This window comes from Leptinotarsa decemlineata, unplaced genomic scaffold (assembly GCF_025532065.1).
Source record: "Leptinotarsa decemlineata unplaced genomic scaffold, Ldec_3_MD MMD2_tig00026328_RagTag_RagTag, whole genome shotgun sequence".
Lineage (NCBI taxonomy): Eukaryota > Metazoa > Arthropoda > Insecta > Coleoptera > Chrysomelidae > Leptinotarsa > Leptinotarsa decemlineata.
The window spans coordinates 37,263,037-37,284,033 of record NW_027412688.1 but is presented as its reverse complement, the minus strand read 5'-3'; the positions used below and the strand labels follow the sequence as shown (position 1 = coordinate 37,284,033).

Genomic DNA, 20,997 nt, shown 5'->3' with positions numbered 1-20,997 from the left:
GCTATACAGTAGTAGTTGAACCATTTTGGCTCAACTGAAGTGAAGTTGAAAGTGTGAAAATGTTTCATTATCATGTATAAAATAATATTTAAATATGAACAAGAAATGATGCAAACAGATCAATTAATTTGGATAAAATACAAATACTTGAAGAAAACAAGGGTCTTAAAAAAAGTTGTAATTATATATTATTAGATAATTTATATAAAGCACTAATTAGGTAGAATTTAGTATGAACACGCCTGAAAAAGTTATTGCTCTGGTCTTGTAAACTGTTGAGTGAAAATTTCACAATAAAAAATTACTTGAATTCTTCATTGTTTGTTTCTACTTGAATTTCAACTTGGTTTTGGGAGACAAGTCTTTATGGTGTTCCACATAGTAAAAAACAAGTTTAGAATATATTTTGGTATTTAATATTTCAATAAATATAATTTTTAATTGTAATTTTGTAAATGCTTTGATAATACAATAAAATTATTTTATAGTATTTGTTTGAAAATGACCGTATGGGTATAGGACGAAACTGCAGTAACTTTAGTTACAAATACAAGTGATATAAAAACATAGGAAGTATTATTTCTCAAATTTCTTCTTCTGTAGTGATCTCAGTGGCCTTACTACTGGGGCTATCAGGCAAAAGGTTCGCTGTTTGTTAAAGAGACAACTGAGGTCCAGAGTAAAGTAAATCTGGACAACACAGTTCGACACTTGGGTAAAAAAAGAAATTCAGCCTGTAATATAAATATTAGTATGGACAACAAGGCCAGACAAAAATGGCCTGCGTCGAATCATGAGAAAACAATTTTCATTCTGACGGAATTAATCGATTTGTGTCACGTTGACAAAATTCCACAAACCTAATATTTGCCTGTCTGATCGATATGTAAAATTAACTGTTTATGGTAATGGAATTTTTTCCTACCTCGCTTGTTTGCCTTATAATACATATATTAATAACCACTGGCAAAAACTTGTACTAATTAAATTCATGATGGAAAATAACATATATTGTTCTCAACTTCCTCTCCTAGTCCATAGTCTACCAAAAACTTGAAAATAAAATAATATTTACAAAATAATTTGTAGAAATAAATGAGTTTTTCCATTATCTATGAATTTCATAATTTTCATAGATATTATCTCGACTAGATCAGCTAGAAAAGATATTTGAAAATATATCTAGCTTTCTTGCTGATAACTGAGAGCAATATTCATTTTGTCAGTTTTTTATGGCGTCAATATATTATTGTAAATTTCTATTTCTCTCAAACAGAATTTTCTTACCCCATCACAAAATGGAATGTCATAATTGAATAGGGATTCAATCTAAATAAATGAACTTTAAACGTTCAAGCCAGTCTAATAAACATACACAGTAGGTTGAATGGGCTGACGCTTACCAGAAAACAACAACTGCCCTGGCTAATACCACGAAGGGCGTTGGATTATATCCAACCTCATCCATCGCTCCAAATTAGGAAGAGGGATGAAATACTCTGAAAGAATTCCGATTTTCAATTATGGAATATCATTGACTTTAGGTCGATGATGGTCACTATCTTGCACTGATGAGTGGCTAATGAGCCCGAAACCGGTCTCAAGTGTCCCCGTTCCAAAATTTGAGGTCGACTCTTTCAGTTGTATTGCCAATTGCATATGCAGGACATTTTCTGTGAAGATTCCTGCACTGACGCCAGTCGGATATAATACAACGCCCTTCGTGGTATTAGCCAGGGGAGTAGTTGTTTTCTGATAGGCGTCAGTCCATTCAACCTACTGTGTAGAGGTATTGTCGAGACTGGCTTGAATGTTTAAAGTTCATATCTTAAGATTTGTTTACTGCCTCTCTTCAAGCATAGCCCATTGACTAATAAGAAAGAATAGGGATTGAATAATATATTACACTCTTAACTTGTTAGTTTTCAAACTATGAAATAAATTATTTTCATGAGGTAATATTATGTTAGGAAATAGCTGGAATTATCTAAATCTTTGAAAATGGTAAAATATTTATTAACCATGTAAAAGTACAGAACAAATTAAGATTTTGTGCCAACTTTACAATTATCTGGATCTTTCTACTGAATGGGTTATTTCATGAACTTTCAGATCATTACTTTCAATAGATTTTTTTTTGCAGAATTAGTAATACTATGATCTTTCAGTTTCTTCATTACATTTTAAATTCATATTCGTAGTTAAAAAAAATCACCAGTATGAAGTTTTAATGGCCTTTCAAATTTGACATGAAATGACTCATTTCCAGCACCTATTTTTCCAGAAAGTTCCAATGACCTCATCACGAATATTCTTTCTCGTACTTTAAAATTTCAATTCTCAGCAAAACCATTTGTTGCGAATTTCCCTACAGATAGAATATGAATTCTTTCAGAACGTTTTAGGTTGTGATTGTAAGGGAACGCAATCAGAATGAATTATTTCATGGACTCTTGTAGTGTAACTGAAAGATTTTTACCAAATTCAGATAAAAAAGGTTTTTTCCCGATGTGACTCATGTCACGGACTCTCATGGCATTTTTATGAGTGAAACATTTTCAGCAAAATTTACATAAAAAATGTTATATTATAAATCTGAGGGTACGAATTTACATTGGTTTATCATTCGAATGTGTCATTTCATGACGTCTCATGGAATGGACGCGGGTGAATGATTTTTGACAAAATTTACACGAAAAAGGTTTTTCCTCGGCATGAGTCATTTCATGTAATCTCATGTCAGTACTGCGAATGAAAGTTTTTTGGCAAAATTTACATGAAAAAGGTTTTTCCCCAGTATGAGTCATTTCATGGTGTCTCAAGTCATTGCTGCGAATGAAAGATTTCTGGCAAAATTTACATGAAAAAGGTTTTTCATCGGTATGACTCATTTCATGGACTCTCCTGTGAGTGCTGTGAATAAAAGATTTTTCGCAATATCTACATGAAAAAGGTTTTTCTCCTGTATGAGCCATTTCATGGTTTATCAAGGCATTTTTACGAGTGAACGATTTTTGACAAAATTTACATAAAAATGGTTTTTCTCTGGCATGAGTCATTTCATGGAGTTTCATAGCACTACTGCAAGTAAAAGGTTTTTGGCAAATTTTACATGAAAAAGGGTTTTCATCGGTGTGTGTCAATTCATGACGTCTCACGGTATTTCTGGAAGGGAACGATTTTTGGCAAAATTTACATGAAAAAGGCTTTTCTCCCGTATGGGTCATTTCATGGTGTTTCATGGAATGTTTATGAGTGAAAGGCTTTTGGCAGAATTTACATGAAAAAGGTTTTTCCCCGGTATGAGTCATTTCATGGAATCTCAGGATACTACTGCGACTGAAAGATTTTTGGCAAAATTTACAGGAGAAAGGTTTGTTCCCACTATGAGTTTTTTCATGTCTTCTCATAACACCTCTGGTAGTGAAAGACTTGTGACAAAATTTACATGGGAATAGTTTCTCCCCAGTATGAATTCTTTTGTGAATTTCCAAGTCTCTATCTTCTTTCGCTCCAGGATCTGCAAAAAAGTATCTTTGAATTTCCAGAATGCTTTTACAATATCAATATGAGTCATCACGTTTTTATGCAAATGTGGTTATCATCAAAAATTATTGTTTGGTTCAAAGTTATATTCCAAGTGACTATATATAATTTTGGAAAAAGTATATCGTTTATTTTCTGAAAATTACTTTTTTTTCACCAACGTTTCGCTTCGTTCTTGATATAAATATTACTATATTGCAATTGAATATAAGAGTCAAAGTTGTAGTATACAATTCGCTGCCTTTGCCTTTGAAGGCATCTTTTAGGTTCACAGAAACGTCGTGCTCTTTCAACCAACGTTTTAATTATCCATCTCTTATGAAACGTGAGTTTTTAATGACAATAGAAAGAATGTGGCATTTCTTTTTGATAGCCACATAGTATTTAGTGATGGCATAACAAAATCTATGCATAGAAAAACATACATGTTCATTTATTTTCGCAAATAAACAACACAATCAAACAACGAACCAAACATAACCTAACAAATATTTCTGTACAATTATGTGTGCAAAAGAAAGTACCATTTACTCGTTGAATGAAAAAGTAACTTTTGAAACAGTATTGTTTCTCTTATCTGAAGCAGAGCTAAGTGAAATTTAGTGATAAATTTTACGTTTATCAACTTTTTGTAACATTGCCAACAAATAATAATAAAAACTCTAGTTAAGTGAAATTAAAATTTAGAACATAGTTCAAAAAAGTAATTTGGTGCAACGCAAGTTTTCATTGTGTAAAAACAATTACGAAAGTTGTATAAAGATCCGCAGTATACAATGTGGTTTTTTAATTTCCAGAAGGGAATTACTGAAATGGATGGCTTCAATAGTTTAGAAAATTGATTGTTGTATCTTCGAAAAAGAAAACTGGTGTGTCACGTTAGGATTCAAGATAGAAATAAGCGACAGCAGTGTAACACAATAATTATCAAACTCAAAAAGAACAAGACACAGTGACTCCTCTACAAAAGTGTTTTTCAATGAATATAAAATTACCTTTCTTAATTTTCACTTTATCCTGAGACGGCAAATGCAATTTTAGGCTGCCTTTGTCGTCAGCTGGCTCTACTTCTTCTTTCGTTTTGACTTTGTGAATCTCACCATCACCAAGAACCATTTCCACAGAAAAATATTCGGGCCTATCTAACACATCTTCATCTTTGACTTGGAAATTCTCGCCTTCACAAAGATCCGTTTCCACAGAAAAATATTCAGGCACATCCGATGCATCTTCATCTTTGATTTTAATTTCTGGCTTAATCAGATCTGATACAGAAAAATCTTGGTTCTGTTCAGTATTCTCCACAATAAGTTCAACCTCTGCATCATGCTCTGAAATTTTACATCAATAATCACCTCAAAATACCCAACTGAAGTTTTGGATCCTTACTATCATTTTCTTGAAGATCTTTATGAAGCAATATGTGGTGCTTGCAGTCTGTTCCATTGAAACTATTCCTAGACATTTCATATTCATCCGGATCAACCGATTCTTCTTTAATTTTAGTCTTGCTATCAGCTGGAATGTTATTGCAAAACGAATCATTTTCCTCAAACTCAGACTTGCATTTAATTATATCCATTTTTGAAAGTTCCTAACAAGTGTTGAGCCTGAATATGAAGAAACGTTTTTGAGTGCTAACAGAAATCAATACGAAATATATACTATTTTATTATTCCCAAATGAATACCCACTCTTTATTACCAATTACCATTAAAATCAACAATCAACCCAAAATTGTTTTAATATTTGACATCTAACACATGAAATTTATAGGTTTTATGGCAATAACAAATTTATGGTTCATGGTCACAGAATACATGATCTATTGGCGTTCCATGTCAGTATGCAATTAGAATATGAAATATATTTCTGATTCAAGTCTTTACACAAAATACCAATATAAATTGTAATAAATATAACAGATCGTAAACGTCCGAAACGAAACTGTTACCTATAATGTAGCTAATAAAATATATTATCCATGATAAGAATTGAATAATTTTCACAAACATATTTAATTTCTAGACGCGCTTCGCTAACACCGTAGCTTCCTCGGTAGAAATTAATTTCTGCCGAGGTAGAGTGTTAGCGAAACTAGTCTGGAAATAAAAAATAATTATGAAAATTATATTATTATCATGGATAGTATTATTGTTCATCAAGTAACGAGTCAGTCCATTCATGATTCATAATATTTAGGAACTCTTTTATGAATTTGATGATACGGAAAGAACAATTATTTAGTAAATAATTTTCAGAAACATTATCAGTGTGACAACCCCGTGAAATTACTTCATCAGTTTCTGAATTTTATAATGATGAACGTGTTTAATAACAAAAAACTTTTGAGAGTCAATACAATCGAAAGCTAATCATAAAAAAATTAGTTCTTGACCAAAGTCGATGAACCAAATGAAACAATTAATTTTTTTTACTTAATTACCATTAGGTTCAGTTGTCATGTGTTGCTAGTGATCGTATCCACCATTTGTGAATTTTATTTGCAGTTTGTTCGTTGAGATCATCGACCTAACCTTGGTTATGTCGATGGTTGAGATAATCTGAAAGAATCAAAGTGACAATTGACACTAATGACAAAAATATGTCTCGAAAATAACCACCTCCTAACCGCTAGTAATCAGAATTTTTATCAATGGTCGGAGGAAGATGAAAATCACAGAGGGCTTTAACATTGAATGATTCAATTAGTTGACGATGAAAATATATTTACTAGAAAAACAAATAATTGGGTGATTGTAGATGACCACTCGAATCGTTTGAAACTATGAGTTGGGTACAATTTGTATTCTCTAGAATAGGTTCACATTTTGATATGATAAAGAGGAACCTCAGTTTAAATGTGCATCAATATTTTCAGTTCACTGAGCATATTAAATACTCACTTTACTTGGTATACTAAATTTTTAAATGTCTTAACCTGTTTCAACCACGATAGGAAACTGTGTTCCATATCTAACCGTTTTTTGAGTAGAACCACAAAAGCGGTGATTTTAGAAACACCAAACCACATTTCTAGTTATTGTCTGAACATATCTTGAAAATAGTATCCAACTCGGAAAACAATGTGCGACAAAAAAAAGTACATAAATATGGTCAATTTGAAGAAAATCGGCCTCGAAAAGCAATAGATTTTTGTCATTATAGTACTTTGTACACCTTTTCCTTTCTAATACTATCAATTTTGCAGAAAAGTTACCAAATTCTATAATTTTTGGGATTTTATTTTATAAATTCACAATTCATAGGCTTTTTGTTAGTATGAATTCTTTGAGGAATGATGAAGTTTTATATTTTTATGCAATATTAATATATATGTATTTCTACCTCTTGAATTGAAAGGTAAAAATTGGTACCTCTGACGAAGAATTAATCCAAAACAAGCACTTCTTTCAATCACCAGAACTGCAATACTTCTCTCGACGCGCGTTTCAGTGAATGAAGAAAACATACTCTAACTTAGTTGGTGAAAAAAACTTTCCTTGATAGTATTGTTGAATATAATGACTCCAATAATAATAATAAATACTTCATACATTCTTATTGTAAGAAGTAAATATTTGTCAAGTATTTGTACAGTAAATATTTGTTTATTATTGCAAATTTTTCTTGGTATCCACACTTCTATTTCAAACTTAAACGCTGACTCCCTTCCTTTGAAAGTTTCCCACATTTTTTTATAAGCTATTTCAATAAACAAACAAGAGTTATTGCAGCATATGAAAAAACTTAATAAATTTCAATATATGTTTATGAGTGCATCTGTATCTATACTCATTAAAGTTTTATTTATTTTTTGTGACATCCATATACTTCTCATTTTTAATTATTCAACTTCAATAAATCATTAATGTTATCATATTGACTTTTTAAAATAACTATATATCATTTTTTATTTATTTTCACTTTGTACTTACACTTACATTATGTATTATACTTTCAATGAACGTTTGTACATTAGGGTAACTTAAATAAATAAATACTACTACTATGAATACGGAGAAGCTATTTTCACAAATACTAGTCTCTCCTAAAAATGTACTCATTTCTTTTAATTAAATTATTAATATACTTACGGAACTTCAGTTCCGTAAGAATATTATATTACCAGCCCCTATTTTATGAAAAATTTAAAAGTTTTCAACCATATACATAATTAAAAAGAAACAATGTATAGAAATACTTGGTAACTTCTTTTATTATGTGCGACATGTGACAATTTTCTGTTTTTTAAGCGAGAACTGCAGGTGTAAATTTTACAGTAAAACGTTTTTCCCAGTAAGAGTTCCTTCATGATATTTCAACTGCCCTTGCAGGGTAATTGCTTCTAACAAAATTTACAACTTATGGCTTTTCTTCACTATGAGTTCGTTGATGATTTTTGAGAGAACTATTTTGAGCAAAAGATTTTTCGCACAATTTACAATTGTATGGTTTTTCTCCAGTATGAGTTCTCTGATGAATTATCATGCTACTTCTACAATTGAAAGACTTCATGCAAAATTTGCAATTGAATGGCTTTTCTCCAGTATGAGTTCTTTGATGAATTTCTAAGCTAGTACTGTGGTTGAAAGACTTCTTGCAAAATTTACAATTATATGGTTTAACGCCAGTATGAGTTCTTTGATGATTTTTCAAGATATGACTATGAATAAAGGCCTTAGCGCAAAATTCACAATTATATGGTTTTTCCCCAGTATGAGTTCTTTGATGTTTCAGCAAAGTACTATTTTGGGAAAAAGATTTTTTGCATAATTTACAACTATATGGTTTTTCCCCAGTATGAGTTCTTTGATGTCTTATTAAGCAACTACGGAACCTGAAAGACTTTTCACAAAATGTACAATTCACGAGCTTTTCCTTAGTCTGAATTATCGAGTTGCCGATTTGAGAAAACGATTTCTTGCAGAAATTTTCTCTTCTACTATCATTGTCATTAATTCCAGAATTCTCAACTGGAAACTCTCCTCTGGAAAATGCTGGAAACGTTTTTTCTTTCTTGAACATTTTTTCATCTTGTATGTTAATGTTCAGTAATGATTCAGATTCTGTAAAAAAGAATCAACTTGTAACAAAACAAAAAATCTCCTTGTCTGTGTGGACAAAATACCGCCGATTATTCAGGCAACCAGTAATTCATCAATTCGTAAGTCTTTAACGGTAACGCTCAGTATCAGAAAGTGTTCAATTCAAATGATAATCTTAGTTTTTTGAGGCATGTATACATAGGCTATGGAAATATAGAGATCTTATGTCACCAACATCTTCATTATGAAGTAGTGTCTGATAACTTTTCTGTTTTCCCACATATTATTTTTAGAAAACAATTTTGAATGATATTTAATTTTTGTGGTACATTTTTGTACTTTCCACCTCATACGAAAAAGTGATTCAGCCAGTTTGAATTAATAAAAGGAGATTCTTAGCAAGGATCTCTCGTATATTAATAAAATTTATAAACAAGCCTTCTCACTTTGGTACTGGGTAAATTTGAAAGAATACGTATTGTATCTTGATTTTGTGAATACAGAGAATGCACAAAAAGAAAGGCATAAAGTATTGTGCTCCGACAAATTCCCATTGGCACTACACTGTTAAACCTCATATTGACAAAACTCTTCTAGTCATTCTGAAAACTCAAATGTAGAACAGATGTGAGAACTCTGTTTAGACAGACATTACCTGTTGTAGTGCCAGACAAAGGGTTGCCATCCTCAGTCATATGACTGCTCTCTGCATCATTAGATTCCGATTGTTCGGACTTGAAAGTTTTGTAGGCCAATGAGTATATTGCACTATCGATATTAACATCATCTCCAAATTCCCCTGCTGTTTTCTCCTCCATATCTTCATAACAAATATCAAACTCCTCACTTTTGATTTGTTCATGGTGATAAAGTTCAATCTTGGAACCATCCGTTTTCAACGAATCTGTTGTACCTTCCCCTTCTTCTTCCTCTTTGATTTCTTTTTTAATATCCTCATAATAAATATCAACGCTTTCTTCACTTTTGATTTGATCACAATTTACCTCTTTTTGTTCTTCAGAGCAATCTAGGATATTGTCATAATTGGTATCCATTGAGAAAGGATTCGAATTGTATTAGTGAAGAGGCTGTGAAAATGTGGAACGTCTGGAAAAGAACATGTTGTGAATTTTGGATATATATTTATTTTTGTTTCCACCGAACCAAAATTATATAGATCTACTGTTAGATATGATATATTAGTACAGCGCGGTTAGTTAAGAATTTTCAGTTGTGCCTAAGTTCAAAACCGCCCACCACAGACATGATAATATGGACTGAGTATGTCACTTTTACGTATAATCCACCTGCGGATCACACATGTTTTGGCCACTGCGTCACAGCATTACGTAACAAATCAAAACCCAAAATTTCCACATGGAAATATGCAACATCGTGACGTATTTGACGTTAAGTGTATGAGTGACGTATTGTTAGATGAATCGCTTCGTCTTATTTTAGTTGTTGGAGTCAATGTACTTTCTTCGATTACCAGTCCATATTTATTATTACGTGGCTGGTTCACACCTGTCATTCTTAACTTTTCATTTGTAACCCACAGACAGGGTTGCCACTTTAAAAACTTATGTAATAAATCTATTACTTTTGGATATTTTATTCCATTATAATACTCAGGTATTGTGCTCCTGTACTGTTTAGAAGGTGTGAGAAGCTTCTGGAGGCGACAGTTTCATTATCCTCTTTTGAACTAGCCAGTTTCAAATTGAAGTGAGCTGAAGTTATTGAAAAAAGCTCTGGGACATCAACGAATGTTTCCTCTTTCACAGTTATTTTTGGCTATCTGAATAAAAAGTCGATATAAACGTGGGTGGCCCGATATTCGAAATCGAGTGTTTCAATTTCTTGAGCCGGGCTGCCCAATATTCAGATTCAAGAAGTTTCACCTTTCTTTCAAAAAAAATTCTTTTGATTAAAATGTAATTTTTATCAATTCAGGATCAGGGAGAGAATGAAAACTAGTAAACTAAAGGTAGTAAATTTATTAAACTTTTAAAAAGTAAAAAAGTTCACTAAAAACAAGAGATTTTGCTCATTGTCAAATAACATTTTGACAGTGAGCAGTGTGTAGACAAGAAACCTGTGGGCGGCTGAGTTGGTATTTACGGTGAATGGCACATTCACATTAGACGTCTCTGGTGAACCAGACAACGGATCAGTATTAAAATTCAATGGAGAGCATACTCGGGCATTCTCTAACCAACATATTTTCGACATTGCGGTGTTGCCACTTCCATTAGAATGTAGTAGCAACTTTGTTTTTTTAAATGGAACACGTACATAATATTATTTTTGGATCTATAACGTTTTGGATAATAAATATTGACTTGATGTAGCAAGAATGGTCCCAGTTAATTAGACCGTAAATCATAATACAGTGAAACATTCCATGGTAAGCAGAGATGGCTGCCTCCAAGTTCACTAGCGATTTCGTCCTTCTAATTGCAAATATTGCTTTTGATGACTTGCTTATTAATTGATCTACATGAAGTTTCCAATTCAGATTGGAATCAATATGCCCTAGAAATTTTACGCTCTGAATGGCAGTATGCTTGCAGTATGCAAGCTTAGTTTGTTTGCCGTGAACCACTCAGTAGCTTGATTGATGATCGATCCTATCATCTCATCGATTCTTGTAGCTATATTCAATACTGTTTGCAAAGTTAGAATAATCAGCAAACAATGTTGTTGATGCGTTTATGTTTTTAGGTAGGTCATTTATATTTATCAAACACACAAGCGGTCCTAAAACGCTACCTTGTGGAACACCTTTATGTAATTGTCAGACTTGAACTGCAATGATTATTGCAGTGAATTATTTGGGATCTAGTTTGAAAGTAGGATGTAATCAGTTTTATAGTAGTCAGAAAATCCGTAGAATTTCAACTTATCAATTATTATAGTGTGATTGAGACAGTCAAACTCTTTACGGAGGTCAAGGAAAACTGATCAAGCTGTAGATTTTCCTTTTCTGAAATCATACTGATGTTCTGATAATCACTTATTCTATGGTAAGTCAGCTTCTCACTTAATTTTGCCAAAATAGGTAGGAGAGCTTTTCCACGGTAATTATTCAGATCCCCCCTGTCCCCTGATTTAAACGGGCACACTTGCTGCAAGTGTGCCCGTTCCAAAATTGAGGGTCGACTCTTTCAGTTGTATTGCCAATTGCATATGCAGGACATTTTCTGTGAAGATTCCTGCACTGAGGCCTGTCGGATATAATCCAACACCGTTCGTGGTATTAGCCAGGGAAATAGTTGTTTTCTGATAGGCGTAAGTCCATTGAACCTACTGTATATATAGCTAAAGTTCTGCTTTAGATTTTAAAATGATAGTGAAATAAAATACAAGTAAAAAAAGAGAACAATTAAACAAAAAATAAAAATTAAGACATTTCAAACTTGGTTTGGAAGATCTCATGTGAAATCTCCCTGTGAAAATGCCTGTCATGAACAATAATTGCCAGATTACTCAGCAGGGTTATTATAATTTCAATATTAGAGATATCCGAATTCTTATGATATGAAAAAAGACAAAAGTTCTCAATTATAAACGAGTTCTTGAATTCGTCAATGAGATCACAGATTAAATCATTGTTTCGTGCATTCGAAACAAAACTTTTTTATTGGTTGAAATAGTTCATCAGAATTTTTTTGTTGAATTTAACAACTAGCTTTATTCCATTTTTGTTTCAGATATACCAACATAAATATTTAGTGGAAAAGGTAAAAGTACTAAAACAAAAGCAGAATATTCAAGAATTCAAAATGTTTATATGTGTACTTGGGCACAGTATACTGTAATTATAAGTATGAATGTACTGTGACTTGGGTTGAAAACAGTAACACTAATGATCCAGGTAAACTCTGAGAACAGATACGAATAATGTATAATTCTAACCACAGCAGGCTATAGTGAGCACACTGATCAAGTTTTCATATGGAAAATGCTGCACTATAGTTTTCTACAAATACAAAAGTTATTAATAAAATATATTTATTCACTGATACACACGGCCAGTGAAACAATGTAGAATGCTTATTTATAATATATTATAGAATCTATCTATATTGTATATGTAAAACATTTAAAACATAATTAAATTTTTGAATAATTAAAAAACTTCTCCAGAGTATATTTATTGAAAATTTCTCAAATTTTTGTTGGAATCTGGAATAACATCTGATAATATGGATACCTATAGACAGAAAGTGGAACCGCATATTACAAAGTAATGCAATTGAAATAATGGCATTTTCTGTATGTTGTCTTAGATTTTGAAATTTCTAGCCTCGTTTCATATACATTAAAGTTATATATTTCAGAATATATAAACCTCTTAGGGTTAATATATTTGCTTTTCTTTGAATGTGCTACAACTTTCACCATATTTAATGTTGAGGAATAATTATTTTTTGAACTATGAACGCCATATGGTAGTCAGTTACTTAGCCCCAAAGGACTATATTGTAGGACATACGTAGGCCAAATCATAGTATTAGTTTACTAACCGTTTCTCGTCCAGGCATGACCTCATCTGAGAGGTAGCAAAATTGGCTTTGTTCAATTTGGCCAAATGTATTCAATATGACAATTGACATTTGGATTTTTCATCAAGAATCTACCAATCCAATTGCATGAATGGCTTTTCTTCTGTACGGGCTCTTTAACGAATTCTTAAATTAATACTATGATCAAGAAACTTTTAGCAAAATTTACTATGATTTTTCTAGTTTGAATTCTTTGGTGAATTTGCAAATTACCTCTTCAATCGACTGGTTTCTCTTCAGTATGACTTTTTTGATGCTTTTTCAAGTTGCCACTTTGATTGAAAGACTTTTTGCAAATTATACAGTTGAATGGTTTTTCGTTAGTATGAATTCTTTGATGATTTATTAGGTTACACCTGTAAGAGAAAGATTTTTTGCAAATTGTACAGTTATAGGGTTTTTCTCCAGTATGAGTTCTCTGATGAACTAACAAATGTCCTTTTTGAGAAAAAGATATTTCACAAAATTCACAAGTATATGGTTTTTCCCCACTATGCGTTCTTTGATGAACTAGTAAGTGTCCATTCTGAGAAAAAGACTTTTCGCAAAATTTACAATTATATGGTTTTTCTCCAGTATGAGTTCTTTGGTGATTTTTCAGGCTACTACTATGACTAAAAGATTTTTCGCAAAATTCACAATTATATGGTTTTTCGCTAGTATGAGTTCTTTGATGATCTTTCAAGATATGACTTTGATTAAAAGCCTTATTGCAAAATTTACAATTATATGGTTTTTCTCCAGTATGAGTTCTTTGATGTTTCAACAATGAACAATTTTGGGAAAAAGATTTTGTGCATAATTTACATTTATATGGTTTTTCCCCAGTATGAGTTCTTTGATGTCTCATCAAGCAACTATGGGACCTGAAAGATTTTTCACAAAATGTACAATTCACGAGCTTTTCCTTAGTCCGAATTCTTTTCTGAACTATCAAGTTGCTAATTTGAGAAGATTTCTTGTCACAAATTTCGCTTCTACCAGGATTGTCATCAATTCTGGAATTCCCAACTGAAACCTCTTCTGTGTAAGAAACTGGTAACGTTTTTTCTTCCTTGAAAACTTGTTCATCTTTTATGTTGATGCACATTAATTCGGATTCTGTAAAAAAGAATGAACCCAAGTAATCAGGGTTTAAAACTTTGTTTAATGCAGAAATACTGCATATTTGAATTACAATTACAATTTGAATAGGACTCCCAAAATTTTAAAGCAAAGATCACAATCAGGAGCTACTTATATTATTTTCAACGAATTTGGATTAAAACTCAGGTACTCTAATGAAAAATAATACTTATAGACTGAAAATGCAATATTGAGTGATATGGTATTAATCAATGAAAAGCAACTCTCACCTCATTTAATACTTGGAAAATAAACCAAATTCTTTCAAAATACCAATCTGGCGTTTGACAGCATCACTCATGTGTATCTTCAATTCAAGTAACTATTAAAACAATCCATTGATAAGCAAAATATTTTGATATGCAGAGTGCATGAAACAATTGATTTACATTTTTTTCAAGAAAAACTAGGACAAGTTGTCATTCAGGGTAATGTTCTCCAGTGATTAGGAGATTATCCCTAATCGCAAGCAAGCACTAGAATAAATGAGTTGCTTGTAATACTCTATACAGAGTACCTCAATGAAGAGTTCCAGGACCTGTATCATTTATAATTTATATGAACATAGCCACGATTGTAAAATTCCTTGTGAATGATACCAACTGTCGATATTGGATCCCAAACTTTCAAGTGGAAATTAACAAAGTGAATATCTGTTAGGAAAAAATAAACTCTTACTTGAACGAAAATAAACTCAAACTTAATACCTCTAAAATGAAGAGTATGACTTTATCAATGATTTATAAACTATCCTCAGTTGAGACTTGTGATGCACTGTTTGGAACCTTTTGTGTAGTAATGAGTATTACTGGAGTTTTTTCCCAACACCAAACCGTTATTTCAACACCTTGATACGTGTTTCGACCACCAAGTGATCATCTTCAAGAGGAAGATTAAAAATAACCGTTTAGTGTTCGTAAAATTCTCAGTTAATAGAAATTATTTCGAGTTGATAATGACATAGAATTTGTGGAAGAATTTTAATATTTAGGTTTTATGGTAGATGCCAGTTTGACATTCAATGTTCATTTTGATAACATTTTCAAAAAGATACCGACAAAATTATGGTATTCCATTATTGCTCTAACGATTGTATAGGCATCATTTCTTAGAATATTATTGTGATATATTCAATTTATAGGTGCATGATATAATACAGATATTCACACCATATTGCAAATATCGGTACCAGATACACTTGAAAAAATACGTATTGTGAATACAGATAATGTATAAAAAAAGGCATAAAGCATGTGCTAAGACGAGCTCTAATTGATACGACACTGTTAAACCTCAGATTGAAAAACATTTCTCCAGTCTTTCTAAAAACTCAAATTTAGAACATATGAAAGAACTCTATTCAGACAGACATTACCTGGTGCAGTGCTAGAGAAAGGGTTGCCATCCTCAGTCATGTAATTGATCCCTGCATCTTTACTATCATTAGATTCTGATTGTTCAGATTTGACAGTTTTGCAGACCAATAAGTCTATTACACTATCGAAATCAACATAATCTCCAAATTCCCCTGCTTTTTTTTCCTCCATATCTTGATAACAAATATTAAACTCCTCACTTTTGACTTGTTCATGGTGACAAAATTCAATTTTGAAACCATTCTCTTTCAACAAATCTATTGTACTTTCCCCTACTTCTTCCTCTTTGATTTCCCTTTTAATATCTCCATAATTAATATCAATGTTTCCTCCACTTTGGATTTGTTCACATTTTACCTCTTTCTGTTTTTCAGAGCAATCTTGAATATTGTCATAATTGGTATCCATTGGGAGTGTGTTCGAATTTTATTGTGAACCTCTGCAGTGCTGTTATTTAGGAATTTTTGAGTTATGCTTAAACTAGAGAGGAAGTTTTGGCCAAAAAGGACTGAAAGTGCCACTCATTATTACGTCCCTAGTGTATGTCTACCTGTCATTCTCTTCCTATTTTTAACCGAACCTTTGCGCATGAGCAGTCTCCTATTTGTTATCCACAGACAGGGTTGCCATTTTAAATACTTACGTAATGAATCTATTACTATTGGATATTTTAAAATTAGGTACGTTTCCCAAAGCGCAACCTATTACATTTTCATTATTATTTTGCTAATGTTGCCAGAGTCAGAATGCTTCTCGAAATGAAATAACTTCCTTGAGTAGAGAGGTTTCAGTCGTTGATGATTATGTTGATGTATGCACGATTTCATGGCTTTTTTTTTAATCCTTACAGGTCCCTACATTTCCAAATCGAGTCCAATTAGACACAATTGTGTCCGTGTCCCGAATAAAAACACTGTATATCACCTATTTCTCATACAAGATGTAATTTTGAGAATCAACCAGTTTCTACAAAAATTGAAAATATGTTCCAAAAATGTCCACTTCTTGTCCAGAATTTTTGACAGCTGTCACCAGAAAAATTATTATTAAAAAATTACGGTTAATTAATTGTCAACTATGTTAATAATGAGTCAATATATCTCATAGTAAATATGTTCTGAAAGTAACTAGAAATGTGTTTTGGTGTTTCTAAAGTTTCCGCTATTGTGGTTCTTCTGAAAAACCGGTTAAATATGAAACATGGTGAACCATACGTCAAAATACTCACTCGCTACCTCGCAATTTCCCATGTAACGTAGCAGAATCAACTCAACTTCAACATTCGAAACCCATAGTCTTGCTTGCGATAATTCATCGATAATAACGAGACTAAATAATTTCAGATTTGAATAAATCGGTGAATCAATCGCAAACCTTTATTCTCTTGTAGGAATATTGCTCTTGATCAACATCTTATTTCCAGAGTATCGAGTTTGGTCTCATATTTTAAATATAATTGGCGAAATTATTTGCAGCTTCAACATTTTCTTACTAAATGAGAAAATTTACAATTATATGGTTTTTCTCCAGTATGAGTTCTCTGATGACGCTTTACATAAACTAAATAAAAGCTGTATTATGATGACATTATAAAAAAAAAACATTTTCTCAAAGAAAGTTTCACAAAATTAAAGACAGTCAAGTACAAAAAAACTATAGTATGGTATAACCTCTACCATGAACAACTACTCTAATCACGAAGTTACTAATAGCCAAGCACAGTAGATCTCCAACCTCAGTAGCACACCATTCCGGACACAGATTTACAAGCTGCAAGTCCCCCGACGAAGCTTCTATTATGAACAGGCAGGGCATTGGTCATATACGCCTGAAGATGGAAGCAACGACCATCCAAAACGTAGAGAGAGAACTACAATTATATGTGTTGTGTGGTAAAACCATTGGGAATATTTCAAATCAGTTGGCAAACTGATCCAAGTTTTCATATAGAAAATGCTGCACTAAGTAGTTTTCTACAAATACAAAAGTTATGAATAAAATGTATTTATTCACCAATATAACATATAATGTACACATTGCAAGTCAAACAAACAATGTAGAATGCTTATTCTTAATGCACATTTTTGTATATTGTTTCTTAGGGTTAATATATTTGCTTTTCTTTCAAAATGCTATAACTTTTGGGCTATAAAAATCATATTCCACTCAGTCGATTGACCCCAAGAGCAAGTATATTCAATATGAGATGAGAAATCCGAGTTTTGAAACGATTAAGGTACCAAAAAGGTTGACATTTGGATTTTCATCAAGTATCGACCAATTTTATCACATAAATGGTTTTTCTTCAGTACGATTTCATTGATGAATTTTCAAATTGATACTGTGATCAACAAACAGATTCTAAACAAAATTTACTATACTGTTTGAATTCCTTGATGAATTTGCAAATTACCTCTTTAACTGTTAGATTTTTGGCAAACTCGACAATTAATTATTTTTTCTCCAGTATGACTTTTTTTATGCTGTTTCAAGTTCCCACTTTGAAAGATTTTTTGCAAATTGTAGTTATAGGGTTTCTCTCCAGTATGAGTTCTTTGATGAACCAACAAGTGTCAACTTTGAGAAATAGATATATTGCAAAATTTACAATTATATGGTCTTTCTCCAGTATGAGTTCTATGATGTTTTTTCAAGGTACTAGAAGATTTTTGCAAAATTTACATTCATATGGTTTTTCTCCTGTATGAGTTCTCTCACGAGTTTCCAAATTACATCCCTGTTATGAAACATATTGACACTGTTTGTAATGGTTTTTCAACCTGTTATAGTCATTATTATGCTTTGAATATGGATTATTTTGATGGGTTCATATAAACATTGGTAAAAAAACATAACATACAATGTCATTATAATGTTTTATCCTTTGTTTTTTTACAATTATATGGTTTTTCCTTAGTATGAACTCTTTGATGAATTATCATGCTACCCTTTCGAGAAAAAGGTCTTTTGCAAAGTTCACAATTATATGGTTTTTCTCCAGTATGAGTTCTTTGATGAGCTAACAAATGTCCTTTTTGAAAAAAAGACATTTCACAGAATTCACAATTATATGGTTTTTCCCCAATATGAGTTCTTTGATGAACTAGTAAGTGACCTTTTCGCGAGAAAGATTTTTTACAAAATTTACAATTATATGGTTTTTCTCCAGTATGAGTTCTCTGATGACGCTTCAAGAAACTACGGTAAGAGAAAGACTTTTTGCAAAATTCACAATTATATGACTTTTTCTTACTTAAGTTACTATCTAGAGGAAATGATTTTTTGCAAACATTTTCACTTGTTTCAGAGTTTTCAAAAATTGTGGATTTCTCAACTGGGAACTCTTCTGTGGAAAAATCGGAGAACATTGTCTTTTCCTCTTTGAAGATTCTTTTGTCATGTTTGTTAGGGGATAGATTCGATTCAGTATCTGTAAAAAGGAATAAAACTATAAATAACTCAGTGTTGAAAATGAGTAGGAATTTAAAATTTTCATCATGATAGAGGTGCAGAGATGCACTGAAACATGCAATGGAGTTCACTCAATTGATATATACTTTGCGCCAGAAAAGATGGAGCTACTGAAATTTTCGAAAAATAATATTAAAGGTATGTACAATAGAACAAACAGTATCTGTATCTGCATTCAGATATGGAACAGTATCAGTATCCACGTGTTAGGAATCACACGTTAAAAGGTAAGACTTCACTAGTCCTTAGCTCGCACAAGTTTTGACTCCTTTATCATTCATAGGGGTGCGATATCCAGTTAACAAAAAAAAAAATTTAAATATTGTATGTTTGGATAAAATTGTTCAACGTATGTCTATACTTATGCAGATATATCTTTACATTGTATTTAGGCTATTTTAAAGTGATTTGTACATTATATGTATATGTATATACAGTATGTTCCTCTTGAAAACGAGACACCTCCCTAAAATTTGCATCTGTACTGTACTTTGGGACCAAATATCATCATATTGTTTCTACAAAAACTAAGGCCTGCTGTGAATAGTTTTATAGGTTGAAACACAAGAAATCTTATAAGCGATTCTTTTAGGAAAAATTTAAAATCACCATTGTACTAGATACCCTCTCAAATGGTGGAATACCAATTTTCATAAAAAAATATTCAATATTAATAATTTTGTGGTCGAATCAAAGAACATTTTATTATGAATTAAATGAATGAATTCAATCTGATCAATTAATCATCATTGGACAGATTAAACAATATTCAACAGAAATAGGAATGAACACTCATCAATTGTTTGTTGTTTCAACCAATCCTTCATTCATTGCAATGTACTTGTCAATGTTGAAATGGATCCTTCCAGAAAATCCGTATCACATAGAGAGAGCTATCTCGTATCAGCAACATTTTTTGAATTCAGAGAATGCACTAAATGGAGGCACAAACGAGTTCTGATTGGCATCACACTGAACCAATCTTAGATAGAATAACACTTCTCTAGTCGTTCTAAAAACTAGAATACTGTAGGCAGGAGAAATAAAGAACAATTTTCATCAATTATCAAGTGTGCTGTTTACAATTGTCAGTAATATGTTGCCATCTGAACATCTCTGTTTAAGTACTTGTATAAATAGCAGAAAAATAATTACCTATTGTAGTGCCAGAGAAAGAAGGGTTCCCATCATCAATGATGTATTTGCTTTCTGAATAAGTTTCGGGCTTGACAGTTTGGTAGGTCAATGAGTCTATTCTAAGAATATCAACATCATATCCAAATTCTTCTACTTTTGTCTCCTTGATATCTTCGTAATAAATACCTATCTCCTCACTTTTAATTTGTTCATGGTGACAATGTTCAATCTTGAAACCACCACCTTCTAATGAATATTTTGTACTTTCCCATTCTTCCTCTTTGATTTCTCTCTTAATATCTCCATAATAAATATCAATGCTTTCTTCACATTTAATTTGTTCATCGCATTTTACCTCTTTCTGTTTATCAGTGCAATCATAGTAATTATCATTACTGATATCCATTGAGAGCTTATTTAAGTATTTTTGTTTAAGAAACAGGAAAGTAGGAATCAGAAATGATATACAATTGACTCCTCAAGAGGACTGGCCCTTCCTCCATTGAAGAAAGAACCAGCGTTGCCAACTGGATGAACTATAAAGTCGCTACACATGGAATAAAATTCCGCTACACTGCTTCATATTCCTCTACGCTTGTATATCTGACGGTCAGTTCGCGCATGCGCCCTATCCAAAATTAAATTCCACAGAACTCATAGTATGTGTACCGTACAAATACCACAAAACTAAACTGTCACTCATGTCTGGAATCAGGATCATGC

The 20,997-nt window shown here is 32.0% G+C and overlaps 3 protein-coding genes across 5 annotated transcripts; all 3 read right to left on the bottom strand.

Annotated features, from left to right (window-relative positions):
* Positions 1–1,994: 1,994 nt before the first annotated feature.
* Positions 1,995–5,366, bottom strand: LOC111503724 (uncharacterized). 2 transcript variants are annotated; one of them, XM_023158105.2, is made up of 4 exons: positions 5,241–5,366; positions 4,936–5,156; positions 4,542–4,877; positions 1,995–3,520 (listed from the first exon to the last, which is right to left on the bottom strand). In XM_023158105.2, exons 2-4 carry the CDS (start codon positions 5,126–5,128, stop codon positions 2,610–2,612), a joined length of 1,440 nt encoding a protein of 479 aa, XP_023013873.2. In that variant the 5' UTR covers positions 5,129–5,156; positions 5,241–5,366; the 3' UTR covers positions 1,995–2,609. The 2 variants fall into 2 exon arrangements, with proteins under 2 accessions (XP_023013873.2, XP_023013874.2); XM_023158106.2 differs by having other exon boundaries at positions 5,258–5,276.
* Positions 5,367–7,747: 2,381 nt separating this feature from the next.
* On the bottom strand, positions 7,748–16,350 carry LOC111503725 (uncharacterized). The gene is made up of 4 exons (XM_074181967.1): positions 15,666–16,350; positions 13,386–14,266; positions 9,250–9,670; positions 7,748–8,615 (listed from the first exon to the last, which is right to left on the bottom strand). Exons 1-4 carry the CDS (start codon positions 16,072–16,074, stop codon positions 7,912–7,914), a joined length of 2,415 nt encoding a protein of 804 aa, XP_074038068.1. The 5' UTR covers positions 16,075–16,350; the 3' UTR covers positions 7,748–7,911.
* Positions 16,351–17,306: 956 nt separating this feature from the next.
* LOC141485421 (uncharacterized) lies at positions 17,307–20,852 on the bottom strand. Of its 2 annotated transcripts, XM_074182107.1 has the most exons (3): positions 20,293–20,852; positions 18,920–19,096; positions 17,307–17,639 (listed from the first exon to the last, which is right to left on the bottom strand). In XM_074182107.1, the coding sequence occupies exons 1-3, from the start codon at positions 20,678–20,680 to the stop codon at positions 17,584–17,586; spliced, it is 621 nt and encodes a 206-aa protein (XP_074038208.1). In that variant the 5' UTR covers positions 20,681–20,852; the 3' UTR covers positions 17,307–17,583. The 2 variants fall into 2 exon arrangements, with proteins under 2 accessions (XP_074038208.1, XP_074038207.1); XM_074182106.1 differs by lacking the exon at positions 17,307–17,639 and having other exon boundaries at positions 17,655–19,096.
* Positions 20,853–20,997: the final 145 nt, after the last annotated feature.